The sequence below is a fragment of the Pristis pectinata genome, chromosome 2 (genome assembly GCF_009764475.1).
Source record: "Pristis pectinata isolate sPriPec2 chromosome 2, sPriPec2.1.pri, whole genome shotgun sequence".
Taxonomy (NCBI): domain Eukaryota; kingdom Metazoa; phylum Chordata; class Chondrichthyes; order Rhinopristiformes; family Pristidae; genus Pristis; species Pristis pectinata.
In genome coordinates, this window is record NC_067406.1 from 130,993,635 (window position 1) to 131,008,486 (window position 14,852).

The 14,852-nt window shown below is 41.9% G+C and overlaps 1 protein-coding gene across 2 annotated transcripts; it reads left to right on the top strand.

Moving 5' to 3' along the window:
- The first annotated feature begins 6,995 nt into the window (after positions 1 to 6,995).
- LOC127585808 (exosome complex component RRP40-like) lies at positions 6,996 to 13,971 on the top strand. Of its 2 annotated transcripts, XM_052043515.1 has the most exons (5): positions 6,997 to 7,251; positions 8,493 to 8,642; positions 11,101 to 11,252; positions 11,336 to 11,585; positions 11,677 to 13,971. In XM_052043515.1, the coding sequence occupies exons 1-4, from the start codon at positions 7,048 to 7,050 to the stop codon at positions 11,541 to 11,543; spliced, it is 714 nt and encodes a 237-aa protein (XP_051899475.1). In that variant the 5' UTR covers positions 6,997 to 7,047; the 3' UTR covers positions 11,544 to 11,585; positions 11,677 to 13,971. The 2 variants fall into 2 exon arrangements, with proteins under 2 accessions (XP_051899468.1, XP_051899475.1); XM_052043508.1 differs by having other exon boundaries at positions 6,996 to 7,251; positions 11,336 to 13,969.
- The last annotated feature ends 881 nt before the right edge of the window (positions 13,972 to 14,852 follow it).

Below are 14,852 nucleotides of genomic sequence, written 5' to 3' on the forward strand. Positions count from 1 at the left end.
TCTGCATGCAGGGACTGATTGAAATTGTAACTCTCCTCCCCAAAGGGCAATTGATACTAGATCAATTGTTAGCATTAAATTTGAAAATGATAATATTTGTAGTTAACAAAAATCTATGGTATAAAATGGAGTGACAGATCAGACATAATTTCTTTGAAAGGGCAAACAAGGTTATTGGGCTAATAAGACTACTTTTGATCCTACCTTCCCATGTTTCTGCTTTCGTTATCTCCAGACTGAAAGGAGTAGTGGGGTCTTCTTAAATTCAGCAATGAAAATAGAACCTCTAAAGCAGGAGTGGGGCCAACAAACACGGGAGTTTTTTTAAAAATGTTCAGTGGGAGGGGAGCCAGCAGCTGAGGCTAACATGGGGGAGAAGCAAAGACACATTTTTATTAAAAGTTAGTACAACAGTCAGGGGCCCAACAAGTGCTGGCAAAGTTTTATTCTAGAAATTAAATTGATATACAGTATCTACCTTAAAACATAATTTGTAATTTTTTAGCACAGTTAGGCTCTGGAATTCTAAGACAACTTTAAAGCCAATTACTTTTGAAGTGTAGTTAATATTGTAATACAGAAAATATTGCAATAGATTTGCATACCACAGGCACCCACAGTGATCAGATGATGAATGATATAGTATAAGGAAATTCGTAAGAACTCTTGCTTTTCAAAATAGTATTCCTGAATCTTTTACGTCCACTTGAGAGAGCCGATGGTGTATTGGTTTAAAGTCTAATTAAAAAGGTGGCACACTGACAGCATTGTACTCCTTCTGTGTTCCACTAGAATGCCAGCCTTAGGATATGTGCTTAAGTCTCTGGAATAAGATTTGAACCTCTACCTTCTAGCTCAAAGGTGAGTTATAGATGACAAAGGGAATGAATAGCACAGGCAGGAACTAGGATTTTTAAAACAGGTCAGAGAAGTCAAGGTTAGGAATAAAGCAGAGCTAGCAGCAATGCTGGAAGTGGGTCAAGATGGATGCAATGAAAACCTATTTCCTTTCATCTTGTCTATTTCAACTTAATAAGCTGTCAGAAGTTTATTCTGAGATATTTAAAATTAGGCACCAGTAAAATGTGTGATTATTATTGAATTCCCAAAATTCATTCTAACAGACACATGCAATACGGAAACATTACAGACTTCTTCAGAATTAAGATTTTGAAATGTCTCCCATAGCTATTAAAATGATTTTGAAAATCAACCAAATAAATTTTTTGTATTAAGCATTAAGTAACGTTCATCTGCTTGGCTGTATTAAACGCTAAGACAGTGTGTACTTGTGATTAGTCTGTAGGATTTGTCTAGCCAACAGCGCCATCTATCTGGACAAAATTTCACACTGAAGTCTGGGTGAAAGTATTAATGGATGCAACATATTGATGCAAGAAATCACTTTAATTTCTTACTTTAAAGAATATTTAAAGTCTGACTTTTGGAGTTTTGTAACTGAACTTACTGAGAAAGTGAATGTTTTCCTTCTCAAAGTGATTCTGCATTTTTCCATTGATTCCTCTATAAACAAATGTAACTATTTTTGTGGGAATTGTTGCTTTATTAATGTTGGCATGTTCATCAAGGGTTCTTCTCCATTATAGTACATAGACAAATCAAATGTAGATTTAAAGAGCATGACTCAAAGTTGCCACATAGAAACTGCTCTCTAGATGCAATATTTTTAATAATGTGCAGGATAAGCTTCCATGAGTTTTCTAACCGAGTTCTCCATTGATTCGATCTTTGTGTCATCCTCATTGTCAATGTCACCTTTTCATTGCCAATCTCTCTTCTTTTGCCTGTCTACCCAGATTGTCTGCCCTGGCCAATATTTATCTTTCACTCAACCTTACTAATGGGGAGTACCTAGTTGTTATCATATTGCAGTCTGAGGGATTTGCTGTGTGCAACTAAGCAACCATGTTTCTTTTGTAACTACTGTGCATCCAAAGTACTTCATTGACTTTAGAGAACTTTGGGGAATTCTGAAAGGAACCAGAAAAAGATATCATTGAAATGCAAGTCTTCCTTTTCTTTCTTCCTATTTATTGCCTGCCCTTTCTCTCCAGTGCCCCAGTCAAACCTTACTTAATTCCCTTTACCTGCTTTCTGATCTTTGCTCCATCTTCTCATCTTCTCTCTTTCTATCTGTCTACACACCACCCTATCCCCCACCCTTCTTCTGAGTGAAGAGTGCATAGAAGGTTTGAATTGCTTACTGGTTCTAAAAGTGTCTACAGTGGAGTAAGGTGTAAATTCCATCTGTCAGAAGAGTTCAACTTTTCCCACTTTCAGTTCATCTAGAAGTAGAGGTAAGGATTAAGTTATTCTCCACCATCCTCGCCCACAACACCCCCCCCCAACACCCCTTCCAGTTCCAACTGCCTCATCTTTACCATGGACATCCAGTCTCTACATACCCCCATCAGGAAAGTCTTAGGGCCCTCTGCTTCCTTCTGGAACAAAGACCTAAGCAGTTACCCCAACCCCCCCATTTAGGGTGGGGGGGGGGGTAGCTGTTTAGGTCTTTGTTCCAGACCAACAACACTCTCATCTGCCTGGCAGAACTTCTTACCCTGAACAACTTTTCTTCCAATTCCTCCCACTTTCTGCAAATCAAACATGTAGCCAGGTGCACTTGCATGGGCCCTAGCTATGCCTGTCTTTTTTCTGGCTACGTGGAACACTCCTTGTTCCAAACCTACTCTGGCACCCCTCCCCATCTGCTATACTGACGACTTCATTGGTGCTGCTTCCTGCATTCATGCAGAACTTGTCAACTTTATCACCTTTGCCGCTAATTTCCACCATGTCCTCAAATTCGCCTGGACTATTTCTGATGCTTCCCTTCCTTTTCTGGCTCTCTCTGTTTCCATCTCGAGACAAACTATCCGCCGGTATCTACTACAAGCCTGCAGATTCCCACAGCTATCTTGACGACACCTCCTCCCACCCCATCTTCTGTAAGGACACCATCCCTTTCTTTCAATTTCTCACTTTCTGCCACAAATCCCAAGCTTTGGAATTTCAATAAACCAAAACAGAATTCAGTTTACTCTCTCTAGGATGCTTTTCTTTCCCTCCAAGGTCCCTTGGAGAATATCTTGAGACTCCAGAAAAGCCTGGAAGATTGACAATCATATCTTACCACTGATTCCAATTTCCCTGACCCAGACTGTCAATTGCCACTTGCTGAGCTTCAGACAACACGTTCTCTCCAAATGACCTCTGCAACTTCGTCTTCCTCTGCCTTAGACTATTGAAACCTATATGCCTTTATTATCTCCAAGCTTTTCCAGTGCTCTCCTTGCTTCCCCCTTATCCCCCACACTCCATAATCTCCTACTTATTTACAACATCTTCTCGTTCATCATCCAGAAACCTGCTGTCCTACAATAGTTCCTCATTCTCAAACTGCTAAATTCTGTCACCTCACTTCCTCTGCAAGCTTTAACTGGCCATTCACCCATTCCTCTGGCCTTCCCTTCAACCACTATTGATAGCAGAGCTTTCTGCAACCAGTTACCAAATTATGGAAACTCCTTTAACTCTTCATTAACATTTATAAATCTTCTCAAACACCATGTTTCCAGTTAGGTTTTCTATTACACTGGTGCTATGCCATTTTCCTTGAATTTGTTTCTGAAGTACCTTGATGTGAATGGCACAATATTTATGGGACTGCTAAGGGTCCTGTATTATACAGTGTACTCTGTACCACAACAGAGGATTGTCTCTCCAACACAAAATTAACTGGTGACATTCCTTCTCCCATTCTTCTAATAAACAGGGTTCAGCAAAATATCTCATCTTTGAAGAGGTAAAAGTAAAAAATGGTGGAAATCAGGCAGCATCGTGGAAAGAGAAAGTTAATATTTTAAGTCTGAGACCTTCATCAGAACTGATGTTTAAAGAGTATGGCACGTGGGTACAACATTTCAGTCATTGCAATTTAAAGATAGTGGGTTGGGGTTTCAACTCTTCTTGCCGCTCTTGTGTGCTAGTGTTTCTTTGAATCATGCTGTTACATAGCTCAGCTGATTATAATATTTCTCTCATACATAAATACCAAGATCAGGACATTGAACACAATTGAGACTGGTCTTGAAGTTTAGACAGATCACATCTTGTGCCCTTGCAGAATGGCACTATAATACCTGGTCCTTCAAACTCATCCACCACTTAGGCCATTGCAATTTTAAGACGAGGCCATAACTATGGATTGAAATACTTAGATTAGGTATCCAGAAATTGGCTGGGCCCAAAGAATTGTGCCCAGCAGAATTCAGTGCCTTTAGGAAGAAGGGGAGTGGAGGGGGAGTTAAAATGTGAGGAAACAGAAAAGTTCCTTTGCTCTTCATACAAAGTCCAGCAACAAGACTCTGTGTTCAATAGCATTCCACTACCAGATACACCTTGCCCTTCCTCCCTTTTCCACATACTGAAGCGGTTGTTTCTTCCATGGCTCCCTGGTTCCCCAGCTACTCCCCTTCTCACTGCACCTTCCTGTACAGTTATGGTAGATGCAACACCTGCCCATTTATCTCTTCCCTTCTCACCATCCAGGGACCCGAAAAGGCCTTCTGGGTGAAGCAGCAGTTCGCTTGCATTTCTTCCAATTTAGTATACTGCATTCGGTGTTCACAGTGTGGTCTCTTCCACATTGAAGAAAGCAATGAAGATTTGGTGACCACTTTGCAGAATACTATTGTTCAGTCTGCAAGAATGACCCTGAGCTTCTAATGGCCTGTAACTTTAATTCTCTATCCCTCTCTCACCTTGTCTTTGGCTTCCAATGCTGTTCCAATGATACCCATCCTAAGTTCCAGAAAGAGCACCTCATCTTCTGTCTGGGCATATTCTACAGACTCTCTACTGAATTCAACAATTTTTATTTCTCTCTACAGATGTTGCTGGATTTTTCAGTTTCAATTTGTTGCTCTTCTCATCTCTGTCAGTATCTAAAGTAGCAGTTACCTTGATAACTTTGGTCAGCACCCTATTAGATATTCTCTCTGTTCTCTCCTTCCCTCTCACTTTCTGCAATCTAAAGCATGTTCATTTCTCAATTTTCCACTTTTGATGAAGGATTATTAACCTGAAACATTGACTCTTGTTTCTTTCCCTACAGATTTTGCCTGATCTGCTGAATATATGTGGCAATTCTGTTTTTGTTTGGGCACCATCGAAAAAACAATTTCTTTTTAAGGGGCTGCTTACTTTTTTGGTGGATAATGAGGACATGTCATATCATATGGAGTGCATATAGAAGTTCAAAAAAATCAGAGACAACATACTCAATAGTTCCTCAAAATGTGTTAAAACTTATTTAATAATATCAGATAGTTCCCATAAGTATTTGAATCATAGCCACAGTTCAGTATGCTGCAGCAACAAGAATGTAGGGAGGAGGGGCAAGCAAGGTGCTGAGAAACAGTCCCATATTTTAGAGTTATAGTACCAGCAGCTTGCTGCTGTGAGCACAGATATGAGCAGGTGGTGCTTCCTGAGCTCAGCAATTGAGCAGCCTGCTGATCTCTGAATGACTATGGCGATGGCCAGCAGTTCCCAACCATTGCTCAGTTCTGGTCAGGCTCCTGGGCTGGTCTTTGGTCTCCAGCTCTCCGCCTGACCCTACATAGATACCTGATGGCAAAGTGCAGGACAACAATTTGAGGCTTTCGTTGCAGGAATCCTCCTCCTTTACATGGGAACTTGGTAGGGAAAATGGTACACATGACATCGTGCAATACAGCACAGGAACAGGCCCTACGGCCCACAATATCTGTGCAGACCATGGTGCCAAATTAAACTAATCCCATCTGCTTGCCTATGATCTATATCAGTCCATTCCTGCATGTTCATGTTCCTACCTAAATGCCACTATCATATCTGTGTTTTCCTTCTCCCCTAGCAGTGCGTTCCAGACATCTACCAATTTCTGTGTAAAAAAAATTCACTTCACAAATCTCCTTTAAACTTTCCCTCTCTCACCTTAAACCTATGCCTTCTAGTTTTTGACATTTCCACACCAGGAAAAAGACTTTGACTATCCACTGTACATATGCCTCTCATAATTTTTATAAACTTCTATCAGGTCTCCCCTCAGTCTCCAATTCAAGTTTGTCCAACCTCTCCTTATAGCCGACAAAATGACAGCCCAGACAATAATTTTTATGGCTTATGGAGTCCCAGACTACCAATAATTTCTGTAGCAACAAACAAAATGCTGGAGGAGCTCAGTGGATACAGCATCACCTGTGGAGGGACATGGACAATCAACGTTTCCAGTCAAGACCCTTCACCTCTTCATCAGTCTTGGACTCTGTCTTTACCTCTCGTTGTCTTGGTGAAGCAGCCAGCATAATCAAAGACCCCACCCACCCGGGTCATTCTCTCTTCTCTCCTCTTCCATCAGGTAGAAGATACAGGAGCCTGAGGGCACGTACCACCAGACTTAAAGACAGCTTCTACCCCACTGTGGTAAGACTATTGCACAGTTCCATTATATGATGAGATGGACTATGACCTCACGATCTACCTTGTTGTGACCTTGCACCTTATTGCACTGCACTTTCTCTGTAGCTGTGACACTTTACTCTGTACTGTTACTGTTTTTACCTGTACTGCATCAATGCACTTTGTACTAACTCAATGTAACTGCACTATGTAAGGAATTGACCTGTATGATCATTATGCAAGACAAGTTTTTCACTGTACCTCTGTACAAGTGACAATAATAAACCAATACCAATAAAAGCCGGTCGCTATATAAATTCACAGCTCTGCGCCTCAAGCTCACTCACATGCACGCCACCCCGTCCGCTGACGACACTGGAGGGCGGAGTCTGCTCCCCGCCGAGAGCGAATCACTGTTGGAAACTTACGTGACGTCACATAAAATGACGCCCCGCCCCCCACGTGTGGTCTCAGGGATGCTGATTGGCCAGGGGTGGGGAGCCTTGCTTTCCGTGCCGAACGGTCGAGTGACGGAATGTTGTGACGTCACCGAAGGGCCGAGTGGTCACGTGGGCTGACAGTATGGCGCGCTGCGCGACCGATGCTGTGGGGGATGTGGTGTTGGCCGGGGACCTGCTGACTTTCCCGGCTGCGCACAGCGCCAAGGTGCTCTGCGGGCCCGGCCTGCGGCGGCAGGGCTCTGGGCTGGGCCTGGCTGCTTGTAAGTCGGGGATTCTAAGGCACAAGGAGCCCTCGGTGTATTGGGTGGATTCGCAGCAGAAGCGGGTGAGCGGTGGGCCCGAGGTGGCTTCTAGTGGGAGAGGAGAGGAGGGGAGTTGGGGGGGGGAAGCAGAGCAGGTGGGGGAGGGGAGCGGAGGGGAGCAAGTGGGAGGGAGGGGAGGGGAGCAATTCGGGGGGAGCAGAGCGGACGGGGGATGTTTGGGGAGGGGAGCAGGTGGGAGGGGAGGGATGTTTGGGGAGGGGAGCAGGGGGGAGGGGAGGGATGTTTGGGGAGGGGAGCAGGTGGGAGGGTACTTCAAGTGCTGTATCACCAGCACCTAGTAAAGTTGCATCAAATCTTCCTGACTCCATGCCCCTTGCATTAAAGGCCAATATTCCATAAGTCTTTGTAATTACTTACTGTACGGGCCTGCTGTCCTTTGAGATTCATGCATTGGGGATCCCAGGTCCATTTGTATCACAACATTCTTTGGTCTCACTCAATTTAAATAATAATTTGTCTTTCAATCTTTCTCCCAAAAGAGAGAACATCACATTTTCCGACATTATACTCCACCTGCCAAACTTCTTTCTAACTCACTTAAACTCTCCATAACTCTTTGTATACTGCTAACAGCTTGCTAACTCATTTATCCTTGTGTCATCAGCTTAGTGTCCTTGGGGATAAGAGGGAAAAATTGGCTCTCACTTATCCAATAAGTCCTGCGGAAATATCTGAAATAATGCTGGAAAAAAAAATTGAAATGAACCAGTCTGCCACCAACCATCTCTCTTCTCCTCCACCCCCCCCCCCCCCCCCCCATGCTTGCTTCCACTGTAGATTTGTTTAATTTGGCTTTTTGACATCCACTATAATGTACAAGTCTCATTGAAGCTACTGTAAAATTCAGGACCTAAAGAATACATATGGTACTAAAGTTTAATCAGCTCAAACCATCTGGTTTATCGGCATAAAAGATGAATCTGCCAAACTATGTGTTATGAGTCTTGTGGTACAAAAGCAAAGTTCCATAGATGTGTATGCTTCAAACAGAACTCCTGTTGCCTCACAAAAATCTCTCATTGCAAAGATGGTTGTTCTAAGCACAGGTTCCCAGAGAGAGTAATAATCATTTTCTAGTTACTTTTTTTTTTGAAAAATACCATTGTTCCACAATATGCAAGAATAATGTTTGATCTTGTGGATCTCTTCTTGCATTTGAAATTTGTAAATGTATTGCAGAACAGATTCCACCCCGAAAAGATTTGAGTTACTTTCCTTTTTGTTTTTCCCCTTCCCCACCCAGTATGTACCAACTAAAGGTGAATATGTGATAGGAATTGTGACCACAAAATCTGGTGATATATTTAAAGTTGACGTTGGAGGAAGTGAACAAGCCTCATTATCTTATTTAGCATTTGAAGGAGCCACAAAGCGAAACCGACCAAATGTGCAAGTAAGTATTGCTTTTCTTAAATTTTAATAACATAGACTAGATTGGATAAAAATCTTTTAAGATTTCCACTACATACATCTTGAGAGTTGGACTAATGATGAATGTGAGCAGTGTTATTTAATGTTTATCTTAGTCTTCTGAAAATGTAATTATGAGTAAAAAAAATCAAACTTCTTCGGTAATACATGTTTGAAGTTTAATGCAAAATACTCCCAACTATTTTTGTCAGCTTGGATAGATGACTCATCAACAGGAGTGTTAGCATGGGTAGTGGAAATGAACAACTTTTGGAAGACCTTTTACAGTGCAGAAATTCTGTCACTGTTGCTATTCAACAATACAAGGACCAAAAGCAGTCTGCTTGATTGCCTACCAATATCAGCCACAAATATCACCTCTTTGCAATTGGAACTAGTACAGTCAAGAATCACTGTCAAATGTTACTGCTAAAATTATATTTAAACACTGCTCATTTTAAAAAGTAAATAGCATTTTACAAGAATAAGAAGAAATGTACACATTGCTTTTTATTTTAATATTAGGCAAAGTAATTACTTGACAGTAATAGCATGTTCCAAAAATGTTTCAGATGGAAGTTGAGCTATAGATGTGCATTTTAAGCATGCCACATTTCCAGAATTTGCCATTGTGTATTAGTAAAGAATATTTGTCATCTACATTTTGCCAGTTTTTTTCTAAAAACTTAAAAACAATCAAAGTTAACTTCATACCATTTTTAAGAAAAAATTGTTTGTAAAACTTTAATTTTGCCCCTCAGATACTGGAGAGTAACTAACATCACTTGATTTGTTTGGACAGTTAGGTGGGTTAAATTTTTCTTCAAGAGTGATGTTCAGTTCAAAGTAATAACGTAGAATGATTCCAATTGGGTATTTTTAGTTTTTTTTGTAAAGAGTGCATTCAAGTTGGGGGATTTTTAAATCCAACAAGGAAAGAACATTGCTTAATCTAGACCTGGGAAATTATTCAAGGCAAAGGAGTGATACAAGAGTCAAACAAGAAGAAATGGTTACCAGTATAGGAACAACTGAATGGGTAGGGATGCTGGATTGGAAAAAGACAATGGATTTGTCTTTATTACCATCTGTTTGACAGACTTCATCGTGGTGATCAAAGAGGAGCAAGATCAAGGTAGCAGAAGGTGAAAGTTATCTGATTATTTTTGTTCCAACAGGGATAAGGTCCCCCTTGTCCTCACATTTCATCCCACCAGCCCACATTCTCCGCCACTTCCGACATTTCCAACGGGATCCCACTACCAAGCGTACCTTCCCCTTTCTACCTTTTGCAGGGACTGCTCTCTCTGTGACTCCCTAGTTCACCACCACCCCCTTCCCCCCCCCCCCCCCCCCCCCCAAACCCTCATCTATCTCGCTCCCACCCCGGAAACTTTCCACAGCCCCTGTCATAGGTGGTGCAACACCTGCCCCTACACCAGGGACCCAAACAGCCCTTTCAGGTGAGATATTCACCTGCACCTCCCATAATATCATCTACTGCATTTGGTGCTCCAAGTGTGGCCTCCTCTACGTTGGTGAGACCAAATGCAGACTAGGTGACTAGGTTTTGCAGAACACCTGCACTCTGTCCGTAACTGTGATCTGCATCTCCCCATTGCCAGTCAGTTCCACTCCCTCCACCACACTATCACTGACATGTCAGTCTTAGGCCTCCTTCACTGCCAGGAGAATTCCAAGCGCAAACTGGAGGAACAGGACCTCATTTTCAGTCTTGAAACCTTGCAGCCTATCGGCATGAATATTGAATTCTCCCACTTTAAGTAACCCCCCCCCACTGCCCTTTCCTAGTTCCTCTTTTTTCTACTCCTTCCCATTTTTTTCCCTCGCCTTACCTTTGACCCATCCCCCAGTAGATCTGGTCTCCCCTCCTCTCCTGCACCTGCCCATCACTATCTCTTACCTGCATCTACCTATCACCACCTCGTGCCCACTCCACCTCCCCTCTTTTGTCCACCTATCACTGCTCTGCTTTTCCCTCCTATATATTGGGCTTCCCCTTTTCCTATTTTCAGTCCTGAAGAAGGGTCCTGACCCAAAACTTTGACCACCTGCTTTTCTCCACGGATGCTGTCTGGCCTGCTGAGTTCCTCCAGCATCATAGTGTTTTTCATCTGGATTCCAGCATCTGCAGTCCTTTGTTTCTCTAAAGTTATCTGACAATGCATGTTGAGTGTACTAAAAATTGATGCAAGGAAAACAGTAGCCCAAGACTCGACCAAAAGATCACACATTCTGTAGGAAATGCTGAGGCTAGGACTGGCTGAATTAGATATATTGGAGTGGGTTCAATTCTGGCGAATAATGCACACTATAAAAAATATATAATTGAGATTTATCATAATTGCACAAATTAACAACTGGGAAATGGTACTTTTCAGATTAGCTATCTATTAATCTTCTGACTTCTGTTATCGCAGGTAGGAGATCTTATCTTTGCGCAGTTTGTTGTGGCCAATAAAGATATGGAACCAGAACTGGTTTGCATTGATAGCTGTGGACGATCCAATGGGATGGGAGTGATTGGACCTGATGGATTATTATTTAAAGTTTCACTGAGTATTGCACGCAAGTAAGTTACTAAGTTGTGAATATTCTGAGCACTTCACTATCAATAATTGTCTGATTATAATTTTTTAAAATTATGAATTTCAGGCTACTTTCTCCAAACTGTGAAGTCATCAAGAATCTTGGAGAATTGTACCCTTTTGAGATAGTGATTGGAATGAATGGACGGATATGGGTAAAAGCCAAAACACTTAAGCATACTTTACTTGTAGCCAATGTACTGGAAAGCTGTGAAAACATGACGGCAGAGCAAAGGAAACGTGCCTTCAAAAAACTGTCTGAGAATGTGCCGTGAATCTTTGCCATATCTGATTCAATAAAAGTATTTGTAAGTTAGGTATGTTGGCCATGTCTGGATATTTTAACTACTCAGCATGTTGATGGTCAAATTTGACTTATTCATGCAATGTACTTGAACTCTCAAACAGTTATCGCAGCAACATAGTGGACCAAAAGAAACATTTATCCAGGCTTGTGCTCCAGTGATAAAATTAAAAGGAACTGGGTCATTTTCTTGGAGGTTTAACTTGAAGTGAAGCTTACCAAGAGTCTTGATGTTATGCAAGAATGAGTTTTTCTTAAGTTTTAAAATGCTACAAAGGTAAGGTTTTTGAATGTTCAGAATGATCAAATATAAATTTCCTGTTTTCATTGTACCAATCAATTCTACATCTGGGAAACATCATAGAAATAAAAATGCTATAGTTCTGAATATAACAATGTTTTGTTATTTGTGTGGTGCACAAGATTTAAGTAATGCTCAGAAAAATGATATTTTAAATGCAAATCAATGCTATGTTTTTCACATGTATATTTCAGATATATTTTGGTAGATGATATTGGTTTTAATCTGCACCATTGTTGGATTTTAATCTTCACATTTTTTTATTTCAGAAATAAACTGTTCATAAAACATATGTACAATAAGAAAACCAGTGCAAAAAGATTTGTATTATTAGTGTCATTTGCTCAATAGTGGTGTTAACACTTTTATAAACCATAGTACCATTGCCATTCTTGTGGCCCCCTGGGGTGATGCACTTCGCCATCTGACTCAGCCCCTTCATGTCCAATAGCGGAAGGTCCCTATACTGTGGTCCTTCCCTACAAAGCCTGGCTTCAGTGCATCCCTCAGCATTAACTCCTGCTGTCTGGAATGTGCCAATCGGCAGCATTTCCTTACGGACATCTCACTGTGCTGGAAGACCAAAAGTTTTAGGCAGACCTAAAATTCTTTCACCGAGTTGATCTTCCAGCAGCACCTGTCTCTTGTGTCACCTTGGGAACAGCTTGTAGATCAGAGTCTTTACATTTTTTTAAAATTCCAAAATAAACTTTATTCTTCATAAGAGACAAACTATATACAATTGTAAAACAGTGCAAGCCTTTACATTCTCATACAGATCAATCATTAGTGTTACCTTTTTTATATATAAAAAAAAACACAGCACAGATGCCATGCGTGTGGCTCCCTGGGGGCTACCCAGTCCCATATTTACAATATTTAAGGGGCTTTCTTGCCTGACCCCACCCCTCCCCTCTCCAGTGGTAGAAGAACCCTAAACTGTCGTCCTTGCCCACTGAGCCCTTGCATTGGCTGCACCCAGCTTCAGTGCGTCCCTCAGCACGCACTCCTGCAGCCTGGAATATGCCAGTCGGCAGCATTCCCCTACAGACATCTCGCAGTGCTGGAAGGCCAACAAGTTTCAGGCAGACCAAAGGGTGTCTTTCACCGAGTTGATGACCTTTCAGCAGCAGTTGATGTCCGTCTCTGTGTGTGTGTACCTGGGAACAGCCTGTAGATCAGAGAATCCTCTTATGCAGCTGCTTGGGGATGAACCATGACAAGGACCCTTGCATCTTTCACCACAACCTCCTCGCAAACCCACAGCCCACAAAGAGGTGGGCGACTGTCTCGTCCCCAGCGCAGTCTTTCCGGGGGCAGCGCGCGCTGGGACTGATGTTCTGACGTGCAGGAAAGATCTGACTGGGAGGGTCCCTCTCACCGCCAGCCAAGTGAACTCTTGGTGCTTGTTGGTGAGTTCTGGCGATGAGGCATTCTGCCAGATGGTCTGATCAGTCTGCTCAGGGAACCACCCCACAGTATCCATTGAGTCCTTCTGCAGTGTCTGCAGGATGTTCTGTGCTGACCACTGCCTGATGGACTTGTGGTCAAAGCACATTGTCATTGTTGCTGGGGTTTTTTTATGAAGGAATTCTACTTTATGGTACAGCTCTGAGCTGTCCTCTCTCCCTTTTTCAGTGCATATCAATGCTTGAACTTAGATGAATGTCCCTTTGGGCATTCTTTTTAAAGTTATTTCTTTCCAAAAATGCCAAATGTATACAATATCCATGTGGATCTCAGTAAACCAAGGATGATCTCAGTTCAGTGATTGGGACAACAGGAATTCTGGGGATCCGTATATGTAAAGTTGTTAATGTGTACATCTCTACAATGTTGGAGAAATCAGTTATTCTACCAAAAATGTATGGTACTAAAATTTCCTTACAAGGTTGTGGTTCCATGTTTGCCTAAACTCAAATTATTAAATGCTTTGAATCTGAAATTCATTTACTTTTCATCCCCATCTTGCATTTCCACTATATTGGATCAGCTTCAATCCAAGGATAAAATGAAAAGCAATACTGAAAATACTGGAAACACATCTATGAAGAGAATAGGTAAGTTTGTCTCTGCCTAGATTTGGCTTCTGAGGAGAGATTTATCAGGTGCAGAAGAGGATGCTGCTTTGATTAAAGGGCATGTGCTATAAGGAGAGGTTGGACAAACTTGTGTTGTTTTCTCTGGAGCATTGGAGGCTGAGGGAAGAACGTGATAGAAATTTCTAAGATCATGAGATTGAGTAGGCAGCTGGTGTCTTTTTCCCATGGTACCATGGTCCCATAATACCAGAGGGCATGCATTTAAGGTGAGGGGCAAGTTTTGTTTTACACAGCAAGTGGTGGGTGCCAGGCTGTGATGCAACCAGTCAGGATGCTCTGCACCAGACATCTGTAGAAATTTGCAAGAGTCTTTGGTGACATACCAGATCTCCTTAAACTCCTAATGAAGTAGAGCCACTAGTGTGCTGCCTTCGTGATTGCATCAATGTGTTGGGCCTAGGATAGATCCTCAGGAACTTGAAGCTGCTCACCCTTTCCACTGCTGACCCCTCAATGAAGACTGGTGTGTGTGTTCTCCCGACTTCCCCTTCCTGAAGTCCACAAGTTTTTTGGTCTCGTTGAGTGCGAGGGTGTGGTGCGACACCACTCAGTCAAGTGAGAAGTTGCCATTGCACTTCAACTTTATTTGGAAAGTAACTTCTTGAAAGTTTATTAAAACCAAATGTTTATTAATTTGTGCCATTTTCCTGCTCTTGAAGCAGCCAATTACTTTGAAAATGGGGGTTGGAAGAGGTAGTTACTTTCTTTGATTTCCCAAGTTACAACTGATTTACATTTTCAAAGTTTAAAAAAAAAGGCAAAATGCTTCCAGTGCTAAAAATCTGAAATAAAAAGCAGTGCCCATTGGAAGCAGCAAGACCCGCGGCAATGAAGGAAAAGTAAATTAACATTTCAGATCGATGAGACAATTAATGTT

Coding starts and splice junctions, on each gene's coding strand:
- LOC127585808 (XM_052043508.1), top strand. CDS start 7,048: ATGGCGCGCTGCGCGACCGATGCTGTGGGGGATGTGGTGTTGGCCGGG. Junction 7,252..8,492: donor TGGATTCGCAGCAGAAGCGG/GTGAGCGGTGGG, acceptor TTCCCCACCCAG/TATGTACCAACTAAAGGTGA. Junction 11,253..11,335: donor TCACTGAGTATTGCACGCAA/GTAAGTTACTAA, acceptor TATGAATTTCAG/GCTACTTTCTCCAAACTGTG.